Source organism: Gopherus flavomarginatus, chromosome 6 (genome assembly GCF_025201925.1).
Source record: "Gopherus flavomarginatus isolate rGopFla2 chromosome 6, rGopFla2.mat.asm, whole genome shotgun sequence".
Classification (NCBI taxonomy): domain Eukaryota; kingdom Metazoa; phylum Chordata; order Testudines; family Testudinidae; genus Gopherus; species Gopherus flavomarginatus.
The window spans coordinates 73,907,849-73,931,494 of NC_066622.1; the positions used below are offsets into that span (position 1 = coordinate 73,907,849).

At 49.6% G+C, this 23,646-nt stretch overlaps 2 protein-coding genes across 4 annotated transcripts in view; one reads left to right on the plus strand and one right to left on the minus strand.

Annotated features, from left to right (window-relative positions):
• The window catches only part of ADAM8 (ADAM metallopeptidase domain 8), an 89,623-nt gene extending 83,119 nt beyond the window's left edge, over positions 1–6,504 (plus strand). Inside the window, exons 21-24 of one of the 3 annotated variants that reach the window (XM_050960098.1) lie at positions 3,473–3,541; positions 4,319–4,369; positions 4,788–4,898; positions 5,197–6,504. In XM_050960098.1, coding sequence (XP_050816055.1) covers positions 3,473–3,541; positions 4,319–4,369; positions 4,788–4,898; positions 5,197–5,247 — 282 coding nt within the window. In that variant the 3' untranslated portion in view covers positions 5,248–6,504. The remainder of the gene's footprint in view (positions 1–3,472; positions 3,542–4,318; positions 4,370–4,787; positions 4,899–5,196) is intronic. The other 2 variants (XM_050960099.1, XM_050960100.1) reach the window with 2 other exon arrangements.
• Positions 6,505–8,203: 1,699 nt separating this feature from the next.
• LOC127054219 (erlin-1-like) overlaps positions 8,204–23,646 on the minus strand; it is a 65,624-nt gene continuing 50,181 nt past the window's right edge. Inside the window, 7 exon segments of the mRNA XM_050960241.1 lie at positions 8,204–13,889; positions 13,891–14,025; positions 14,297–14,376; positions 14,755–14,844; positions 16,153–16,244; positions 20,474–20,532; positions 23,386–23,459. Coding sequence (XP_050816198.1) covers positions 13,614–13,889; positions 13,891–14,025; positions 14,297–14,376; positions 14,755–14,844; positions 16,153–16,244; positions 20,474–20,532; positions 23,386–23,459 — 806 coding nt within the window. The 3' untranslated portion in view covers positions 8,204–13,613.

Sequence of the window (23,646 nt, forward strand, 5' to 3'; positions counted from 1 at the left end):
GCATGACCTGGGAGTTCAGCTGGCAGGAATGGCTGAGGGGCTGGCTGGGTGCTGCATTAGTTGGGGAGGTTCATTAACTAAGTGGTAAGGGACGAGTTGCATGAACTAAATTTCCCTTGGTGCCTCCTGTGGGGGATGGAAGGACAGATCCCCTTACTAACTGCCCCCATCACTCTGGGCAGGGACCCCCAAAGCACCCTGCACCTGAGCTCCAAGGAGAGCCCCCTATGCTGAACATGCTGTGTCCCAAAGACTGGTTACCATGGCTACCAGTCTGTAGGGCTATTCTCTTGGCCGGATCGGGCAGGGCATTTTGGGCGCTTGTGTCAGGGCTGCCTCCTCCAAGTCTCCCGCAAGAAAACCACCTTCCAGACAGGTTTGAACCTGGTCAGTGTTTATTGGCTCTTGCTTGTGTCATGCTGTTTACCTCTTTTTTCCAGATCATTTATGAATACGTTGAACAGGACTGGTCCAAGTACAGACCTCTGGGGAACTCCGCTATTTACCTCTCTCCATTCTATAAACTGATCATTTATTCCTACCCTTCATTTCCTATCTTTTAACCAGTTACTGATTCATGAGAGGACTTTCCCTCTTATCCCATGACCACTTACTTTTCTTAAGAGCCTTTATTGAAGAACCTTGTTAAGGGCTTTCTGAAAGTCCAAGTGCACTATATCCACTGGACCGCCCTTGTCCACATATTTGTTGAATTTGTTGAGTCCCTCAAAAAAATCTAATAGATTAGGGAGGCATGATTTTCCCTTTATAAAAGCTGCATTGACTCCTCCCCAACAAATTATTTTCATCTATGTGTCTGATAATTCTCTATAGTTTCAACCAGTTTGCCTGGTACTGAAGTTAGGCTTACTGGCCTGTAATAGACAGGATCACTTCTGGAGCCTTTTTAAAAATCGACATTACATTAGCTATCCTCAAATCATCCAATGCAGAGGCTGATTTATTCGATAGATTACTAATTGCACTTAGTAGTTCTGCAATTTCATATCTGAGTTCCTTCAGAACTCTTTTCTGTATCCCATCTGGTCCTGGGGACTTATTACTGTTTAATTTATCAATTTCTTCCAAAACCTTCTCTATCAACACCTCAGTAAGAACATAAGAACGGGCATACTGGGTCAGACCAAAGGTCCATCTTGCCCAGTATCCTGTCTACTGACAGTGGCCAATGCCAGGTGCCCCAGAGAGAATGAACAGAACAGGCAATCATCCAGTGATCCATCCCCTGTCACCCATTCCTAGATTCTAGGAAACAGCCAGGATGAGCAAGGATGGTGTCCCTAGCCTCTAATAGCCATTGATGGACCTATCCATCTGGGACAGTTCCTCAGATTTGTCATCTAAAAAGAATGGCTCAGGTTTGGGAATCTTCCTCACATCGTCTGCAGTGAAGACCGATGCAAAGAATTCATTTAGATTCTCCACAATAGCTTTATCTTCCTTGAGTGCTGTTTTAACTTCTCAATCTTCTAGTGGCCCCACTGATCTTTTGGCAGGCTTCCTGCTTCTGCAGTACTTTTAAAAAGGGGCTAGATTCACCAAATGGCTGGAGGAGATGGTTCTAGTGCCCACCCCCCTTTATAACCATTACCCTAATGGTTAGGGCACGTCCCTGTGGGGCAGGAGACCCGGGTTTGAACCCCTCAATCTAGAATGGGCTCTGAACCTGGATCTCACCCTCCCAGGGGAGTGTGCTAACCACCGAGCTGTGGGCTAACGGTGTGGGGGAGGACTCTGTCTAACCTGTTGAAGCTGTTCTGCTTTGTATAAAACACTGGAGGGGTCAGTGAGGCAGAGACTAGTCTCTGGGTCTGCCTCCTCCTAGGTGAACACCCAGCTATCATAGAATCGTAGGACTGAAGGGGACCTCGAGAGGTCTTCTAGCCCAGTCCCCTGCACTCCAGGCAGGACTATGTATTATCTAGATCATCCCTGACAGGTGTTTGTCTAACCTGCTCTTAAAAATCTCCAGTGATGAAGATTCAACAGCTTCCCTAGGCAATTTATTCCAGTGCTTAACTACCCTGACAGGTAGTTTTTCGTAATGTCCAACCTAAACTGCCCTTGCTTCAATTTAAGCCATTTGCTTCTTGTCCTATCCTCAGAGGTTAAGGAGAACAATTTTTCTCCCTTCTCCTTGTAACAACCTTTCATGTACTTGAAAACTCATATCATGTCCCTCCTTAGTCTTCGCTTTTCCAGACTAGAGAAACCTAATTTTTTTTCAATCTTCCCTCATGGGTCATGTTTTCTAGACTTTTAATCATTTCTCTTGCTGTTCTCTGGACTTTCTCCAATTTCTCCACATCTTTCCTGAAATGTGGCACCCAGAACTGGACAAAATACTCCAGTTCAGGCCTAATCAGTGCAGAGTAGAGTGCAAGAATTACTTCTCATGTCTTGCTTACAATACTCCTGCTAATACATCCCAGAATGATGTTTGCATTTTTTGCAACAGCATTACATTGTTGATATATATTTAGCTTGTGACCCACTATGATGCCCAGATCCGTTTCCACAGTACTCCTTCCTAGGCAGTCATTTCCCATTTTGTATGTGTGCAACTGTGATTGTTCTTCCCTAAGTGGAGCACTTTGTATTTGTCCTCATTGAATTTCATCCTGTTTACTTCAGACCGTTTCTTCAGTTTGTCAGGCTGGAGAGTCACTCTCAGTCTTGCTTACTGGCCCAATGACGATTGAACTGCTTTGGGAAAATTGCTCCTGGGCCTTTGTGGCCTCTGGCATCACAGTAAATGAGCCTTTCCAAAGCCAAAGGCAATCCCCACCCAAACAGGCAGCTCCGTCCCTGGCAAGGCTGCACTAACTTCAGTTCAAGACACCCTTATGCCCCCGTCTCTCCACCCGACCCAGCTCTAGGGCTGCACACAGCATGAGACAGAACATTAGCCATAAGCAGCTCCCAGAGCAGAGATACTGCCTCTGGGTAGAGCGCCAGGTCTGTCCAAAGAACCGCTGGGAACAGGGCCCTGCAGCCGGGCCTCAGCTCCCTTTGGAACAGGAGCCTCTGCATGGACAGGATGGGGAAGGGGTGGGCAGGTTCTAGCCAGCTAGGCCTTAGCTCCCTTGGGGGCAGGAGCCTGTGCGGGGATTGGAGGGGGGAAAGGGCGGGCAGGTTGTACCCCCCTGGTCCTCAGCTCCCTTGGGAGTAGCAGCCTTTGGGGGAGGGCTGCCAGTGCTGCACATGGCACCAGGCTCTCTGCCCTGGCCTGCCCCTAGTGAATGCATGAAGCGGGAAAGGCTCTAGCATGCGCTGTGACTCCCTCGTTTCATGTGGAAACGTGGGCATGTGAGTAACTGCTCCCCCACTGAATCCCAGCACAGGCTGCCATGTGCTACTTGGCCTGGGAACTGATAGGAGACACACAATTTTCGTTCAAAGACGACAGCGAAACCTTAGGTTTGTTTTCTTTTCTCTGCATTTGAATTAGGTTGGAGTTAAACCCAGTGTGGCACCTCCCCCACTGGTCTCTGCAAAGCCCAAACCAGCTGCTGGCGAGGTAATGCGGCTTCTCACCAAGCTTTGGAAATGTACTAGCGGGGACCCTGACTGGCAGCATCACCATCCCTGCTGGAGGCTGGTGCTGTACATCAGATGCCTGCAGGCCTGCCCAGCATGTCACCTTCCTGCCTGAAGCCACCCTCAGCCAGGCTTCGGACCCCAAGACAGTATGTGCTGCTTGGGGGCGCCCCCTGCCCTCTCCTGCCAGGCCCTTTGCAGTCCCTCGTGCTGTGATCCCACCACCCAGAGGGGGGTGTGATGACCCCCACTGCTGCTCCTGGTGCAGTGCTCCAGAGCTCTCTCCCCCATTACCCAGGCCCATGTGGAGCTGTCAGGGGGAGCCAGTGGGGCAGCATGTCCACAGGCCAGCCCCTAGCCCTGCAATGTTGGTGGGTTGCGTCTCAAACACCCTTGGCACCTTTCAGGGCATCTGCCCACCCCCTGGCACAGAAGCCCTGTCAGCCAAGGTCCCGGCTAGGCTTCTCCATGATGCTGAAAGCCTGAATCAGCACAGTTCAAACACTCCCATGGCCTGTGGCCCCATCACAGAGCCAGGCAGGCTGTGTTACTTGGCCAGAGCCTCACAGCCCTTCCTTCCCAGCAGATCGTCCTTGTTCTTTGCATGAAAAGTGTGGCCCATGCTCTCGTGCCACTGGACCCACCAGTACTTTTGCTGAGCCCTTACGGCAGCACTGAGCTGTGCTAGGGGTCAGGGGGCACCTGGCGGGAGTTGGTTTGGGACTGGGTGACTGACTCTATTGCACCCTGTTGTTAGGTGAAGCCGAAGCCACCGACCCGGCCTCTCCCCGAGCTGAGAAGCAAACAGGTGTGTCTCATTCTGAGTCCTCACATTGGCCTTTCTGCCCACTAGCCACTCAGCTCTCACAAGTAGGGAATCTGCGTGCACACACCTCTGCGCCCCCAAGTGCAGTCACACACACCCTTCCCACCCCACCCCCCCCCAGCTCCATGACCAATACTGAGGGCTCATAGCTGTCTGAGGGGGGGCAGCCCACACAAGAGCTGGTGGGCATTATCCAGGTGGCTGTGTGCCTGCCAGAGTCAACTCTTGAATGGGCAGTGTGGAGAGCAGAGGCAGGAGTACTGGGGTCAGCTTTGCTGTATCCACACCACTACAGTGACATGGCCTGACTATTCTGATAACAGCAGTTTCTGGGAGAACAGCCGTTGCTGATCCCAAACGTTTCACATTAAAGGAATGCTCTTTGTCTTGCTCTTGCCAGCGTAAGGCAGATAAGCTGAATGGCTGTAGCATGGAGGGGACCAAATTGTCAGCTCTGCCTATCCCACCTGCCAAACCTGCTGCCCTGACGCGTCAATCCAGCCAGCCCCAGGTGAGCCCAGCTCTGTGTGTCTGCAATCAGATTGGCTATTGTGTTACCTGGTGGGGCTGGAAGGTTCCCTTTGCCTGGCTAGGCTCCCTGCTAGGTGCTCAGGTGTCTGTCACGCCCTGCTCCCTCATGGGCTAGTCAGGCTTTGTTTTGTTTTATAGTAACTGAGCTCTTCTGCCCCGTCCTGTGTAAGTGAGGGCACTGGGCTGGACCAATGTGCCAAGCTCACTCAGTCACTGTCAGGGTGGCTCTAGCAGCATCCCAGCCCCCTCCCCATGGCTCCTCTCTTTCTGTTTTCCAGCAGGCTGCTTCCTTGAAGGTGGCACTGAAGCCTCCAGCTTCACGGAGATGACCCAGACTGTGGCCGCTGGGACAGCGAGGCGTGGCTGGCTCCAGCGTTTTGTCTAGAATGATTGAGCATTTCTGCTTCTTGCTTAGTGGTACTCGACTCGCTTGGCAGAGTCTTACTTCAAGGTCTTGAGTGTTTACTTGAAATGCTTGACTCAGCTGTGCCTTAACACAGATGCTGTGGCTGCACAATACAGCAGGGCTGGCCAGCAATGGCTCCTTACAGACTGGGGGGCGGCTCACACCAGCAGATTTAGGGAAATGTTCTCAGGTTTTTACTAGTGAAAATGCAAGGCCTTTCCAAAAGTACAAATGAAGGACATGCCTCTCAAACCACAGAGTCCCCCTCTTCCCCCCATGCAGGCATGGGGTGGGGGAGCTCCAGGGACAGTTCCTATTTCCGTGCCATGTATGATCTCTAGCAAGGAGCCCAGCAGATCATTGTGTCATGGCAACACACTGTCGAGACCACACATCCTAGCATGGAACACGTCAGCTAGATCCAGGGGACAAGCCCCAGTATTGCAGGCTGGCAACTGTAATCTCTGCCCACTGTGCTCACCCCGTTCTCTCTTGGAATCATGTGGTGAACACGTAGCAAACATGCCCCACCCCTGTAGGTGATCCAATTCAGCAGTCAGGCTGGGGTTGTTGAAGACCATTCTAGCAATGGCCTCTTAGGTAAGAAAGAGATGGAACCTTAGTGCGTTCAGAGGCTGTTTTTGCCCAGCCCCTAGTGCCTGAGCCCAGCCAAATGGCTTTTCTGACAGTGACACAACCAGAAGCCTGGGCTGGCTGCCCAGCCCTCCATAGGGCCTTTCCTTACAGGGAAAACAACTGTGACAAGCTGCCAGCTCAATTCCCTCAAGTGTCAGCTCCTACTATTTGCAGCACAAACCCTCGTATGACACTTTCCAGCCCAGTTCTTCCCCAGGATGAACTGGGACTCCTGCCTAGAGTTGGCATTTGGGGTGGGCAGTAACCACTCTCTCCCCAGCAGAGCTTTCCAAAGCTGCAGGCTGTGCGGTGCATTGGTGTGACCAGCTCCTGCCAATGCAGGAGCCAGTGCTTTACAGTGCCTGGCAGGTAGCAGCCAGGAGCCCAGAATTTCCTGCAGTAACTTGATGCCACAGTAATACATGCTGCACTGAGCAAACAGCCCCACCCACCCAGAGCACATTATGGTCAGCTGGTGTTTTCAGTAGGCCTGAAGCTTGTTTTGGGTTATTCTGTTGGCAGCCAGTGTATTTTATCATTTAAATTATTGTCTTGAGTTATGGTCTGTCTAAAGGGCCTGTCTTAAATGGTGTTGTTTTTTTTTAAAATCATGTTAATTTAATACCTTTAATGTGACCTTTTCACTCAGTGTGGTGTTAAATCTGATGCTGCTCAGTTTGATATGAGTTGAGTCAAAGGCAGTGGGAACAGTAAAAGCTGCAGGCCAGCTTGGTGCAGGGTGTTTCTGTATGCTGGCTGGGGGAAAGGTTGAGCAGTGACTGCTAAGGGAGGTTGGACTTTCATGATCCCTTCCACCCTGCATGTGTCTTTGGAGAGCTTAGGGCACAGATCCAACCCCTAGTCTTTGTCTCCATCATGGTCTGAGGGCTTTAGTCTAAACTCACATTGATTGTACTTTAGAGCACTGCTGTCCTAGGGCCCAACCCTGACTTCACAGGCTGTCACTGATTGATTGCATAGGGGCCATAGGGCAGGGGAGAGTATCAACACACAGCATTGCCTGGTACTTTAGCAGCAGCAGCCATACAGTGGCTCTCCCCTCCATCAGTTACTGACAAAAGTTAGAGCAGCAGATCTATCTCTGTGCCGCACCTGCGACTGGGCAGATTCTTCACTTGTCCAGCAGCCCAGGGTAGGCCTGTGCTCACAGGAAGAAGACTGCATCTCTCTCTTCAATACACAGGTATTTAAGCTTCTAACTTCATCTGGGTTCCATGGAAGGCAGGGGAGTCTAAATGTCTTTGTTGAATGCAGCATCAGGGCTCCATTTTTCAGCAGTGAGAAAGCACTGCAGCTCATGCCTCTCTGCACCCAGCCATGGATGTGGCCTTCTGCTGTCCTGAACTAAACAAAACAGGTTTGGTTTTTCAGCAGCTGTAGAAGGTAGGACTAAGAATGGGAGTGAGCAGGAACTAGGGCTTTGGATTAGTGTGTAAATGGACTTGAACTGAATAGGAGGGAGATTGAGGCTGCTCTCCTAGTCCTTAGCCTTAACTCCTTTGCAGTCCCCCTGACCTCCACCCTTCACTCAGAGACAGGAGAGGCTAAGCTCCTGGCAGCCTGCTTGCCTTGACACCAGTGACAAGGAGGGCGCTACACTGGCCACAGCTGCTTGGGAGCAGGGTTATGTTACTCCAATTTGATGCAAGGCAGCCCAGGGCTGATGGGCTCTATCCCCATGCCCTGGTGCATTTACAGAGCAGATGGTCTTGGAGCTGTGGGAGGATGGATGCATGTGTAACAGCTGTGACTGCATGGCAGGTAACAATTCTCCACATGGCCCTCACTGCTCCATCCTCCTAGATCCCACCAGTGGGGAGTGCTAGGTCTGGAGAAGCCCTGAGCTTGGGGAATCTTTCCCTCTGAGACCCTCATCCCCAACCCCAAGCAGAGCTTGCTTTAGAGCCCTAAACAGTAGAGGTCCCACAACAGCCTCTAGCTGCAGCAGGAGAGCAGGGGCTGAAGGTACGTGTTGGGTTATACAGCTTCTGTGTGCTCTCAAAGACACTCGGAGTATTTCCAATAGGGAAACCTAGACAGACTGGAAAAGGGGAGTGGCTGATCTGTTCATGCTTTTTGTGCTGAGCTGGGTCTTCCCCTGAGTTTGCAGAGGGTGAGACCACAGCTGCCTGCTTTCACACAACTCTGAACTCTCTGATGGAAATGCTGGGTGAGAGACATGGTAACAGACAGGAGGATGAGGGCAAGGCAGCCACCCAATACATGGTATCAAAATAATTTTATTCTTATCCAAAAAATTAACATTTTGCCATATAAATGTGAATAATTTTTAAAAAAAGTAAATTCCCCAGAAGGTTGTCCAGGTCCCAGAGCACACCCACCATCAGACACAGTTCAGCAGCTTGTGGAGGGAAAGTTGTTTATGTTCTCAAAACATTAACACTTCAAAATTCATTTTCAAACAAGTAATTTCCAGCCCATGAGCCCTGTAAGAATTCCAAGTGTAATGCACAAGTGACCCATGCTGATCAAGCCAACTGTCTCACTTATGACCAGCATGTCATGGACAGTTATTTTAGAGTAGGTAAAAGTGATCAGAATGTGGAGCCTAAAACATTGGTTAAGAAAACAGGAGATTTCTGTCTAGAGCAGCAAGTACTGATCAAGTATTGCCAAGGGACAATGAACCCTTGGGAACATCCTCAAGCACTCCTTCAAGAGAAATGTACAAAAAGCAGAACGCACCAAGCAAGGGAGAGTGAGTAGCTGATACATACATTCCAAGCCAGATAAAGAGCACATCTAAAAGCCCAGCTGGGCTGTACAGGCCAAGTCCAGCCTGCAGCTCCCTCCTTGGCAGCAGACTGAGGCCTCAAGTGAACAGAAGTTTGGGAGGATCATTACTGCCCAGGGAGCAACTGCCCTCTTGAAGAGAAGGGGCTGTTTTCTGTAGGCACCCTGAGTCTACCCTCACCCATTGGCTGTAGAGCCAGCCATGCACTTTTGTGCACTGTTGCCTGCCTCCTGGAGCTGGGGAAGTGGGCCACTCTTACAGCAACAGATAGGCCTTGTACACCCAGCCACCCGAGAGTGTGCAGGGTATGCCCTCATCCCTTAGACACCAAGCTCCCACTCAGCCTCAGGCAGTGACAACTGTTAGGCACAGAACCCTGCTCACAGCTGCCAAGCACCAGTGCCTGCAGCAAACTTTCAAACAGCTGGAGCAGATGCTTGTTCAGTCAGCTTATACCGTTTGTACTTATGACTTTGCTCTCCTGCAACAGTGCAGGCCCCCCCAGGAATGAAGGCTAGTGTAGCCCACAGCTGGGAAACAGGACAGCTCAGAACTTGGACTGGGGCACAGAGCCCTTAAAAGCAGATGCTTGGCCCATGGCTGGGATGCTGATACCAAGCTATTAGCTGATGGATGCTTAGCACCCTGGGGAAATGGGAGGGCAAAGAGAGTGATTCCCTGGGGACAGAGTCAAAGATGTCAACCAGTCTAATCTCCTGCTAGCCAGCAGTCTCATCAGAGGCCTAAGCCAGACTAAACTCCCCTCTCAGCCCTGGGGCAGCAAGAGAGACATTTGGCCTGGGCTGAGGAGAGCTCTAGCACACTGCAGCCAGCACCTGTTGCCAACAGGGGACACCCCACACACCCACACCAATTTTAGCCTGAGCCAAAGAAGTGATGTCTAAGTGAACTGATTTGTATGAACAAGGAGAAGCACAGCCTGAGCAACTTGCACCCCCCTTGCTCACATGGCCTATTCTTCAGCCCTGCATTAAGGGGTTTGCCATTGTCCGACATTTGCCTACAAACACTCCTGGCTTGAGCCACATGTCAGGAACTGGCCACTGGGAGGAGGGTTACATGGAAAGCATGGATCAGGATGGAGGCAGGTGAGACAAGCCTCTCCTTTCTAAGGATTCTTCCATTCCAGCAGCCTTCTTTGCAACCTGGACATTGGACAGGACACAGTTACTTTAGCCAATACCAGTTAATTGGCTGAGGCCACGAGGACAGGACAGTGACCGTCCTTAATCCAGGCATAGCAGGGAGCAGGAACTGGTTACTCCTCAAAGCCATCTCTAGATGGCAGTGCCCAGTACAGTGTGGGAGACTGGAAACTGTCCCCATTTTAAGGTGAAGGAAATCTCTCAATCAGGCAGAATCTTTCTAAATGCATGAAACTAAGTTTAAACCATCATCACCACTGACATCACCCTGAACAGCATGACCTGTCCTATGACCCATTCTGTCTTGGTAGTCTCCTCCCCGCTCACCTCATCTCCCTTACACAAATGCAGAACATGGCTACAAAATCAATTTCTTGACTCATCGCTGACTCCGTCTCACCCACGCTGCCCCTTCACTATCTCCCCTTTCACTACCACATCTAAGACAAGCTCTTGTCTGCCCTATTAAGGCCCTTCCTGACCAGTCCTCACTCCAAGCCACTGACTCCGTCATCTTTTACTGCCACTTGGTCCAATCTTCTTCCTGGCCAGTCCTTGCATAGGAGTACCTCCCCAGGAGCACCTGCAGCCACTACAGCACTTTCCCTCCAATCTCAGCTCTGCCAGGTGGCCTCTGCAGCACTCGTCAAGGGTGAGACATTAAGTGTGCTGTGGCTGCTGGTCATTACAGCCAGGGGGCTCAGGGCCATCTCACCTAGCAGGCCTTCAACAACAGAGCAGGCAAGTTCTCCCTGGCCAGGATGCAGATTCAGAGGCTGCTATTTCAAACTCTCTGACAAGTCCACCTGGCCATAGGCTGCTTGGCAATGCCTGGCTTCTCTCCACGAGATGCTGGAACTGCCAGGGGGCTGTTGGCAGGACTGTGCCATTCAACTCAGCATGGAGCCAGCAGGGTGGGATGAGCATGTAGACTCCAGTTCTGGTGGATGAGCCTGCTCTTCTCCCACCTTAATCACAGTGGGGCAAGGGGCCAATGGCACTATGGTAACGTTCATTTGTCCTTGCCCCAGAAGCTGCAGGAGTGCACAAACTCCCAGCAAAAATGAAGTGCCGTCTCTGCTGCTGCCTGGCTCCAGGAGGCTGCATGGCATTTTAATCCTCAGGTGGCTAACTGTTCCTTGGTTCCCACCTTAGCTGGGCTCTAAGAGACTGGCAAAGCAAATGCTGACAGCCCAATGCACAAGGCCTCCCCTTCCTATGGGCACTAACTTAAAGTATCTGGGCAAGAGAATACTCTAGCTGCAGCAACTAAATGGGAGCCAGGGAGTGCACCCCAAACAGCTGACAAGCCAACAGCAAAGTGGATGCAGAGCAAGGGGTCTGTAAAGCACACAGTGTATTCATGCTGGGACACATCCTCCAAGAGACACATGCTGCACTCCAGCTGAACAAAGCACAGGCAGAAATGCTGCAGAAGGGGCAGTGGGTTGAGAACAATAGCTAGCTCCGGTGAGAATCACATGCTGCAAAGTAGAAAGGGGGCATCAGTCTCCCAGGGGAGCGAGGCAGCACAGCATGGGAGCAATGCTTAGGAGAGAACAGCCGTTTGGCCATATGAGATCTGCAGACATGAGGAAGAACAGAAATGCCAGAAGCAAAGCTCCAAGCCTCAGGCCCTGTCCACATACAAATTGTACCACACTCACAGTAAGACAGAGCAGGCCAACTCCCTGAGTATGGACACAACTATACCCAGACAAAGGAGGTTGGGGCAGTACTGATAGTCCTGCAGAGGAAAGGGAACCTTCACAGCAGTGTAACAGCGCCCACAAGACGGCTCACACTCATTTAACTATTTCAACTGGGGAAACACTCCCCCCCCTCCACACCTCCCCAAGTAAAATAGTTAAATCGGCACAAAATCTGTGTGTGGGCCGTCCCTGGTGAGAGCCCTGTGCCCACTCAGGAGGCCATCAGCAGGTGCTAAGGCATATTCAGGTTTTTAAACCTTGAACCGAATACTTCAGAGAACAAGGTAAATTATTAGCATTCAGGAAAAAATACAGAGCACGTTCCCAGACAAGCTCCAAGCCCCAGCTCTGGTCCCCTCCCCAGGCAAGCCCCAGCTCCATGCTCAACTGCAGGGCAAGATGCAGGTACCCAGCATCTCTGGGAAGCACCCACAGGGGTGAGTTGGCTGGTGCAGCCCATGGAGCCAGGAGGGTGGTACGAGCACGTAGACTCCAATTCTGGTGGATGAGGCTGCTCTTTTCCCATCTTAGCAGAGCGGGGTCAGGGCCAGATGGAAGGCCAGACATTCTGGAACCAATCCCAGTGATCTAAGCCACACCCCTTCACACACACTCCAGAACTTAAAAAGGAAGTGTCTACGCAACAGTATGTGAAATACCACCTGAACAGTGGCCCTACCATTGGAAAGGAGGAGACTACACCAAGCACAGTTAGGAATTCCCCCCACCCTAGGACAGTGGGTCAAGGGGCAGACAGCAGATGCAGCACAGTATCCCTAGCAGGGGGCTTCCTTCCTGTGCCGCTAGCAGGCAGTGTCCCAAGAAGCAGTGCTGCTCAGTTGAGGACATTACAGATGGTCAAAAATGCTGACAGACAACGAGTTGGGCGACAGGAGCTGTTCACACTGAGCACCTGCTCTCTGGGGAAGCGACAGTACTTCATTCAAAAACAGAATGCCCCCAAATTAAACGACTCCAGTCGGGAGCTGCTGCTGCAGAGCTCCCACTACAGAAGCTCAGCTGCCTGATGCTGGCACCCTGGGCAGAGCTGCAGAAGTGATGGAGCAAGACTGAGCTGAAGCAGCAGGTTGAACCCATTCCTTGCTTGGAGGCAGAACGAACACTGGGCCAACCCAGCACCAGAGAGGTGGGCAGCAGGACAGCCAACTGAGTCCCTTCTCTGTGTGTGTTGGGGTGGGGGGGGGCAGACCTGGGAGTGCTGTCTCCTGCAGCTGCACTTGCTCTCCTCCCTTTGTCTGCCAGATGCAGAGAGGTAGCAGCCTCCCAGGGTGAGGATGCAAAGCTAACTGGAAGGAGGCTGCGGGGGTGGCAGAGGTGTATGTGGCCAGGCAGGTTTCACAAGTCTGTCTCCTTGTCCTCAGTACCTGGCACCATATGCAGCCTGTTCCTCAATCCACATCTTTGGATGGGAGGAGACAGAGCCCAGCTAGCACTGCATTACCATTATACACTAGTGCCGAGTTCACAGCAGTTAGTGTTGCTATCTACAGAAAGGATTAGAGCTATATGGTTCCTATTAAAAGAAAAATAAAAAAAAACTACTTGCCACCAAAACCATCCTAGCTGGGCTTCTAGACCTCTGGCATCGAGGGAGCTGAGCAGGTGTGCATGGTGAGGCACGACCCAGACGAAAGTCAGTAGCATTTTACAAGAAGAAATTAAGTTTACGTCTAGATGAGCGACAGGCGTAAGAGCAGTGTGAGGGAGGTTAATGAGTCGGTCCAGCCTCAGGGTCTGGGCAGCAAAATGACCAGGCTTTCTATCCCACTCGCCCAGCACCCTCGAGGGCCCCTAGGCCAAATCTTCTGCCACAAGGGTATTGCAGAACACAGGCCTTCTAAAGAACTGCACCTCCTGCAGAAGGCTCCCTGGCTTCTGTCCTTTAATATTCCAGTATAAGCAGGTTTAAGTACAGGATTGTCCCTCATTCGGAAGCACCAGCTCAAACAGGGAGTGAGAAAAGGGAAAGGCAGAGCCCTCAACACAGCTGTTGCTTAAAGAAATCAACCCAATTGTCACATCTGTGTAGAAAGAGGCTGCAAGTGCTGTGTCCGCCCCACTGGGGCATGGCAGAGGGCAGGCAACGGCCCTGTAGCACACTAGGGAGGACGCTGGTCTGCATGATGCAGCCCCTGCCTCCAGAGCTTGCTGAAGCTTTTCCGCCTCTTGTATCAGCCTGTGCTCTCTGGTTTTTTGAGGTGGCTTTCTCCAGAGAGTGCAGGATCCTCCTTTGAAAGGAGGCTGGCTTCTGGCATGGTCCTCACAGCCACATGTTTGAAGGTGCAGGAATCCCAAAACATGCTGGGGATGCTGTTACCAAAATACAGCTTGCTGTTGGCAGTGATGGCCTGATACTTCTTCAGCTCCAGATATGCTGGTGTGAGTTTCAGCTATACAGAGCGAGAGAGCAGATCCCATAAGAGGCAACATTCTCATGCAGACATCACTGGATTTATCCCCACAGGTCCCCTCTCACCCCACACCCAGCAACAGGGGTTTGTGGTCAAGATTTAAATCCTTGCATCAGAAAACTGAATTGATATCAGATAAATCAAACCTTCCCATATCACTCGCCATTTGGAGCCCTCCCCTTCCTCGGTGGAGCAAAGAGACTAAGCAAGTCTAAGCTTTGGGTCACTTTGTTCCAAACACTCCTCATACCTTGTTAGAGTCAGCCATTTTCCGAGCCGTGTAATATTCTGCATCAGCTTTTGTTCTCTCTCTTGCTAGCAAAACAGCATCTAACAGCAAGACAATCAAATAGAACAGAGCATTAGAACTGCAATAGCAACATTACTACACGCCCCCTGGGACTGTGACGTAAGGCGATCACTGGCTGTGCCTGGTCACAGCCAGGCTGAGCAACACACACATCAGGCAATGAAGAGCTGGCGGAAAACACTCGGGGAGAATTCACCCTCACAGTTAAGAGCTACAGTTGTGTGAGGTTTATTATTTGCACTGTGATAGCACCTAGGATCCCCAGGCTGAGGTTTCTCCTCCACCCATAGTTACTGGAGGTGCAGGGGTGCCTCTTGGAGATCTTGTGCTAACAGCTAGTGTGGGGGGGGGGCAGGGTAGGGGGAGAGGAGAAGTGTCACTACTCAAGCTCCAGTTACCTTCTATCTCAGAAATTCTCTTCTCTGCTTCCTTCTCCATAAGCTTCTGTCGATAATGAATCTTGGCCACCTCAGCCACCTTCTCAGCTTCTGCAATTACAAACAGCAGCTCAGACAATACCAGCTCAAGTACCTGTGGCCACAGCATCCCAGCTCAGTCATGTGGACAGTAGTTTTGAATGAACTGCACTGGATGTGATTGCTGATGGTAACAGGCTCAGTACCAGGCTATCCCTACAGCTCACTTCTTCCATCCCCTCAAGGTGCTTCACAAATTAACAGTGTTGCATTTGGGTGACATGATCAGGAAACACAACAGTGATGGGTTGTAGCACCGCAGTAATTCCACCACCTTTCACACGGGTAGTGCTACCAGTAACTTATGGCCTACAAACTTCCTTGGTTTGGAAACATTCAGCCTGCAGAGCTCAGCCACTTTCACCAGGACAGCTTGTGACTCCAGTCCGCAGGACTGATCTGGCTTACAAGTGTCCCCAGTGCAGTACACAGCCCCATCCCGAATGCCCTCATAATGTACTGAAAGCAAACTGTTTAGTGATGCGATGCAGAGACCTTGGGTAGAAGCCAAACAACTAAGAATTTCACTTCAAAAGGAACATCTCCAAGTTCTAAGCAGCTTCCAAGAGAGGGGTGTTGAGAACTCTAGCGAGCTTCTAAGTCCCTCTCCTGCACCACAATGCAGCACTTTACAAAGGGGAATCATTCATGGAAGTGGCATATACTCCCTGAACTAGAGTTGGACAGGGCCACTGGGGCTGCTCTCACTTCCTTTCCAAAAGGGCCAGGCGATACTCCATGACCCCCAGCAGTAGGCCCTTGGGTTTACAACCCCTCTGAAGGATGGCCCCTCCATCAGCACAGCACCCCTAACGCCACATGGGGGACTGGGGTCAGCACAACACAAACTGCACTGACATGATGAGAGACTAGAACTACCAAAGTTAAACAAATGGCTTCATAGGATAATGTGCTTCTGCACCATGTGTCCACTGGGCAGTAACAGGCCCCACTGTATCACTGAATGGTCAGAAGCAGCATCACCACAAAAACTGGTAGCCAGTGCACCGACTGCTGCAGGGCACAATACATCCTTGCAATGAGGTGCTCAGAGGTCTGCTGTCCCCGGTGAGGGAGTCAGTGCTGATTCAGAGGGAGGAGCATCATCTACTGAATCATCAGCTACAGGATTTACCCTGAATGTCTCCCACCTGACTAGTGACCTAGCCTGTTCCTGCTTGGCTAGGGACAGCAGACTGTCACAAGGCCCTAGCTGGGATGTTCTGTCCTAGTCCACTCCAGTAAATAGCTTGTGAGAAGATGAAATCTGAAGACACTAGCCCTTGGAAGTGCATGTGTGTCAATGACTCTTCAACATACCTATAAGAGCCTTCTTCCTTTCCGTCTCCGCCTCCTTCTCCACAACCTTTTGCTTCTGTGCTACTACGAGCAGTTTGGTCTTTTCAGCCTCCCTGCACCACAAAACAGTTTGCAAGTGAGCCTTCAGGGTGTAGATTTAGAATAAACACAGCCCGCAATGTCACCATCCCAAAGGGGAGCACTTGAGTGCAGGTGGGATAGACATGGAGTTGCAGGTACAGAACAACCAGACAGCATACAGACGAGTATGCCTGGGGGTATAGGGTGAAATGCAGTTTTACTTTACTTGTTAAAAACTCCAATAAACTGGCTGCAGAATAGGAGCAGCTCGCTTGTGTATTTGGGATTTTGCTTTTGCTCCTTGGCTTTTTTGTGCTGCCCTTAACTGGTGGTCACTGTGTTACCACAGGCTGCCCTTGGAGTTCAATGGGGAAGTTAATCTCTTAATATTCATCATTTAAATCAGAATCCAATTAGAGGGATTTACTCCACAAGACAACTGGAGGCCAGCTGACTGCTTGAGCAAAGGGGAGGTTCATAGAATATCAGGGTCAGAAGGGACCTCAGGAGGTCATCTAGTCCAACCTCCTGCTCAAAGCAGGACCAATCCCCAGACAGATTTTTGCCCCAGATCCCTAAATGGCCCCCTCAAGGATTGAACTCCCAACCCTGGGTTTAGCACATCAATGCTCAAACCACTGAGCTATCCCTCCCCCCTTGCCCAGTACAAGCTTAGCAAGGGAAGGAGGAGTTACTGTTTTAAAGATGGCCCTGAATGGTCCTCTGCACATGGAAGCCTCATTACATCAAAGCACTAAATTCATGAAAGGGATGGATTGCAGAAATACCTGCCCTCTGCACCTACAATGATCTAAGGCATCAGTCAGAGGAATCTGACACTGTATCCTGCATGAGAAAGTCTTGCTGCCCATCCTGAACCAAACAGCAAGGGTGGCTTGTAATTGACATGACTTATGGGTGGTGATTGCTAGGAAATGTATCCTAGACCACTGCAGACTTTACGGATCAAAGATCTGCACCTAGAAACGGGCAGCCAGTACCTGGGACAGGGCACTGAGCTTACACAAACAAGTACTCCGCTCAAATGACAAGCTACTGCATTCTGCACTAGCTAGAGCACCACACTGCTTTTCCGGGACAACTCCAAGGTAGAGCACGCTGCAGTGATAGAGCCTCTGGGCCGGAAGGGTCAGTTACCCTGGAAAAGATGCTTGCAGCTGTGCCACCATTGTCACCTAGGAAGCAAAACAGTCAAGGCTCCCTAACAACCCCAAGACTAAACCATGTCCTGACAACGAGGGGACAACACCTCTTCAGTGGACGGTACTCTCTATTCCTGGCTTTCAGATGTGAACCTGGGCAAATCAGCATCATATCTATGTGACCAAGTGGAGGCAAAGCCAGTTAGCTCCCTTCCAAGATAACCTTCTTCAACTCTCCACTCCACTATTCTACCAAAAAGACAGCATGCTACCCTGTGTGAGGACCTACAATGTCACTGCTTTGCATTCTTGTGCTCTCTGCTAGCTGTGGTAGATGCAATTAACAACTGGCCCAAGCACTGAGTATATTCCTGCTAACACGAGAGAAGGAAATGGAAGAGCTTTCATTGTTTGAAGAGGCACATGAAAGGGGAGAGAAGTTCAAAATGCTAGAGATCTGCAAAGGGCACAAACAACAGATTGGTTAAGAATAAAGCAGCTGACCCAAAATATTAAAATAGGATTTAAACTCAGGAACTTCACCATGCACTGAACTTTTCCTGATCCCAATCATCTCTTGCAGGTGCGCATAAGGTGTCTACCAGCAAGCTAAGCTGCATCCACATGGCACAGACATGACTCTGGCTGTCTGACGGACCTCCATGCAACACTCTTATTGGAGTTTGGGGCAGTGACACAGAAAACCTGACGAGCTTAGAGGACAAGAGATCTGTGACCAATTAAGGAGCTTCTCTTAAGGGAAGGCCAAGAAGTCTTCTGCTTCAAAGGATGGTGGTTAGAACACAGGATTCACACGAGGATCATAGGCCCAGGAGTTTTAAGGAGGGGGCATGGATGGACCCAAGGGAAGATCAGGTTTCAGGACTGACTACTGGGACTCTTCTAAAGGTGTTCACACTAAACATTCAGGCTAGCTGTCATCTCATGCGTTGGTTCAGGGCCCCATACTGCCCTCACCATGAACTTGTTGCTCTCTGAGGATCCCTGTGACACAGGCTGCTGAAGTGGAAGGATGGTCTGGTGGTAAAGAAAGTGGTTCTCAAACTTTTTACTAACACCACCCGTCATCTGCCTTAGCTATTAAGGCATTTGTTCAAGACTCAGGAGAGTTGGGCTTGGTTCCTGGCTCTGCCAGACTCCATGCATCTCGATTCCCATCCGTACGTTGGGGATAACAGCACTGTCCAGCTTTCCTGAGGGTCCGTGAAGATAACAATGAATGTCTGCAAGGTGCTCAAAGATGGCCCTAGTGATAGGAGCACAAAGGCAGAGCACGTATGTAGCACTGACAACCCCAGACTATCAAAAGTTACAAGTCAGATCTCAAAAAGTCTTGAGATTTCGTTTAAAAATATTGACCTGTTTTCACTAATAAGTTTGGGGTTTATTTGCAGTCCAGTGTCTTAGCCTACAGGGCTGTATCAGGGTCACATTTTCAAGCTTTCCTTCACAACCACAAATGCTAGAAACTTACTTTTTGGTAATTAAGCCAAAATTCTCATATGATCACATGACTCTAGCAGCTGGGGCTTGATAGAAAACAGCAAATATCATAAGACTTGTGATACAATTATTAAAGTGGGCAACACTGCCAAGTCACCCTATCCTGCCATGACATGGAGAGTGTGCTGGCCCCCAGGGGAGCACAGCCCACAGCCAGATAAAGCCTCCACCTGGCCTTGTTACACAGATGGGAACATGGTTCGTGTAATGACTGGCACATTTGTATGTGTGTGTTGGGTGCAAGAACTGTCGTCCAACATTCTCCTACCCATGCCTGGGATTAAGCACCTCGCTTATTCTGTTGCGCCTGCTGTCTTTACATTCTGCTTGGCCTTGTGTATCTTTGCTCTCCTTATTTCAGCCACCTAACCCCTTTCTGGAGGCAATTTCCTGGGTTCATCTATTTCCCACCATCCCCGCACCAGTGCCCACCAGCAGCAAAGACTGCCCTTGTGCAGCAGCTACAGACAGACACCACTCACTTCCAAGCAAGGGCAGCAGACTGACTGTTAACTATGATGGGCAGTTTAACCTCTTGCTATAGACTAGCTAACGTGAACCCTGAATGGCTCCCATGCCTCAGCTCAGCACCTAACAGTGCCTCTGGGAAAAGGACAGCACGCAGGGGAAACTGCAAAGTGTGATCCTCCCTTAGTGTCCCGAGGGAATTTCCAGAAAGCAGGCTCCTGCATGGACAATATCAGATGGGTAACACTTGAGTCTGCTAAGCCCTCCCAGAGAACTTCCAGGGAGCTTTGTGATGGCTGAAGTTGCAATCTGCACAGAAACGAGTAGAGACCAGTTCTGCATCACCATCCACCTACCGATACCTTCATGGCAAGCAGGCTGCGCTAGGTTTACAGCTGCTTTACTCTTCCACACACAGAGGAGCTCGGGGGCGTGGGAAGGGTGGGGAGGCAAACGAGCCATTGCCTGGGCTCCCTCCTCTGGTCCTGCAGCAGCTGTTTGGAAGATGATGCACCAACCAGGATAGCAAAAATGCCAGTTCAAATTTTATCTCCATATGAAACTGGAGAGGGGGAATCTCTCTCCTCAGAGGAACAGGAAAGAAGTACCCCACTTTGCTGCACCTGAGTCTTTGACAATCTCTATCTACATCTGAGCCAGTGGCCCCGTAAAGCCAATTCGGCCTTTCCTCCAACCAGGAAGGGGACACTCACAAAGCATGCTCAGCAGATACAGTGTTCAGCACACTGCTGCAGTGAGATAGTGACCTTACAGAAGCGCCCAGTCTAATTCAATACATATGAAACCAATAGAGCTTTGCTGAGATCAGTTCTGTTAGCCATGGGTAGGGAAGGAGATCCTTCCTCCAGTGTCTTTGCCTGCTGCCAGCAGGAGTTAAGTTCTAGCAACAGAAGAGGAAGAGTCTCCTCCTCTAGTCAATGCCACGGAATTTCTCCACAAACACACAGAGAGGAATAAGAAGCTTGGACCCCTCCATGCGGTCCTCGGCACCAACTGCCCACCACTCCCCCTGAGAGCACATACCCTTAGTTGGTGTAAGCAGCATGAACCTGCTAAACAATGGGATCTGCTGTGCAAATACTCACATTAGTTCAAAGTTTCTTCGAATGGCTTCTGGGATTTTGGGCTTTGTAACACGCACAGCCTGAAAAAGAAGCCAAAGGCATTTAAAAACAAACAGACTTTCTACAATTAGAACTGCAGAGCTGGGAAACCACCTGCAAGAAATGCAACTTATTCTGCTAAAATAACCTGATCCAGGCAGTGCCATCTAGTAAAGAAAGCTCTAAATCTCATGCCAGCAGCACTCAGATGCTGGACTTTACTATGTGAGGGTCAGAAAGTGACTTAAGGGTTGGTGGTTCCATTCAGCTTCTCTGTTCCTGTCCTACAACAAGTTATCACTGAGAATAGCGTATCTCCACCTATGTGGTCACTCTGAAAAGGTCACCGCCATTGACTCTCTCCACTGTCTCCCTGTTTCTCTGCCTCTTTTTGAGCTGCCCTCATACACACTGGTGTATGGTCTGCCAAGCTATCCTGTTCTCCTCATTGTATTCCCTCTTCAGAACTCCCCTTCCCAACAAAGCCAACTGGAAGGGAGTCAGCAACATTCACACATGTAACTCTTATCCTTCAGAAAAACCCAAAAGAGCAGGACAGTGTGATTGTACACAGGCAGCTCTCCAAGAACAGTTACTAGAAGGTAACGTTTCACTCCTTTAAGGGCCTTTGTGCATTCCTCTTGTGGGAGATTAGCAAGCAGAGCTTCACCAGGTCCTTAGCTAAATATGGACGACAGCACAACTCTCTCAGACTCAACACTGGAGCATGGTGGAAATCTGAGACTAGCATCTAATGAAAATGTGTACCGAAATCCAAGCTGCTGCTGTGCAAGTCTCCAGCAGGGGAACTTGCTTAAGGCAGATTGCTGCTGCTGTGGTGGCTCTCATGGAGTGGGTCTTTAAACCATGGGGTACTGGTTCCCTAACTAAGATATATGAATGTTCTAGTCATCTCCTAACCCAGTGCAGTCTGTTCAACAATGGGTTCCTCCATGGCATCTCTCTTTATATGCTACAAATAACCTACTGCATTTTCTAAAGGATTTGGTCTTTTCCGGGTAACAGAACACCCTCTTTGCATCTGTATGGATATAGAGTTGCCCTGGGATAAGAATGAGGCCTAGGGAAGAACATAGGGAGGGAAATTCATTAAGATAAGAGAGGCATGAAGCTAGGATGGGGCCTCATAGTGAACCACAGTGTAAGGGGGAGCGGCCATGAAAACAGAGAGCTCACTTCCCTGCCTAGCACATGTAATTTCAGCCTAGAAAGCTACAAGCCATTGTACATAAAGGGCTCTATTAAAAATCCTGATGTAACCTTAGCCAAGTGAGCACATGGCTTCAACGACACAGGATACAGAATAATGGGCAAGTTGCACAGTAAGGAACATTATACCAGAGACTTTAAAATGCAATGCTACTCTGAGAAAGGACTGAAAATGCCAGGCAGGACTCGAGATGAAGTGTGCTTAGTTTACAAGTTAAACAACGTGGCTTTTAACTCCAGGTCCTGCAAACTCAGTTTGGGTTCAGTCAAGCTGGCTGCCTTCCAATTCCTAACAAGTAACAAAGATCTTGCAGGCTGAGAGCTATCCTCAGTTGTCTTCAATAGGATAGCACGTGTCTGAGAACAGAACTGAGTTCTGCAATTTAAATTCAGTTAATGGTGACCTGCAAAGAACTTTTAAAACTGTGCTTGTGTCCTTTTTGATGGATACAGAGGGTCTGAAAGTGTTGGTTTTTAAAACTTAAAGAGGATTTTTCCTGCTTGTTTTTTACCTTTACAATATCAGGCCTGTTAAATCTGGATGGCTGAGGTGGTTAGGAAAGGCAAAGCCTCAGGGCTCTTCCAAAGTTGATTGTGACATGATGCTTACCACAATCTGTCACTGTCTACAGGGACTGTGCAATTGCAAAGACAAGCTGTGAGGTGGAAGGACGTTTTTTGTGAGCTCTTCACACCCAATGGAAGGGCTGAGGCCATAGATTTTTTTTAACATAGGCCCCCTCCACTCAAAATATTAATTGGGCAAGTTAAATTTGGTAACAAAACCAAGCACAGTAGAATGAGTCTGATCCTTCCCACCAGCTCAACTTTCACTTGTTTAATTCTTGTGATGTGATACCAGAATGGGGCCCTCTCAAGTGACTGCTCACAGGTTCTTTAGCCATCACAGAGTCTCCCAACCTAGATGGAACCTGATTTCTAATGTAAAATGCAAGCAGAAAAAAGTCTTTTGGAAACAGCCTCCCTCTGTACACATGACAAAGACACCCAAGAGGAACAAGCCCAATTTTATCCTGTTCAAGTTACCTTAAACAAGTGTGCGGATGATGAGTAGGCTGGGACAGACTCCCGCTCACACTCTCAGAGCTGGGTTGGCTCTGCAGGGATGACAGAAGTAGTAAGAACTTATTTTTGTCACTAAAAAGTTTGCAGATGTAACACTAATACATGCAGATCTGTCCAGAAAGAAGGGACCACTTCTCTCTCTTTCACATAGTTTCTCTTTTCTGACCATAATGACAAGTTTTCCATGGAAAAAAAGGCAACGTCTAAGTCCTAAATGGGTTTTGGGAAAAGCCGAGGTGGCCAGAATGGCCCAAGCTTTGCAAATCTGCTGAGAAAGAATACTTCTATGAAAAGCATGCTGGGGAAGCTGACTGTGGAATTACAACACTTCTCTGCTAAATGTGGCTGGACACTTCAATGTAATCCACGTAATCACACTGAAGGGTGTCAGAAGTGGTGGCAGTTGGCATGGGGAACAAGAAGATGTTCCTCACAGAGAGCAGACAAATTGGCATGTGCCCAGCACTTAAGTGAAAACCATATGAAACGTGGAGGCAGGAAATCATTTCCATCCATTCTCAACTGTACACTTTATGGGAGTGAAATATAGAAGAGTTTCCCTTTAGGAAGGAGCCTACCTGGATGGTGAGACCTGGTGCCATGACATTCAGCTCTTTTTGCAGGGCCAGCTTCAGGTTCTCATCAATCTGATCTGTGTTCAAGGGACAAGAGAGATTCAGCAACACTGCAGCCTGCACTGTAAAATTTAACATTCTCTCTGGCTAATGTGCATGTAGTGATTAGTGTCAATACATCACTCAGCAGGGAGGTCCATCCAGACAGTACAAAATAAGGATAAAGAACTTTGAAAACCCCTGCAATATGCTGCCAGCCATGTG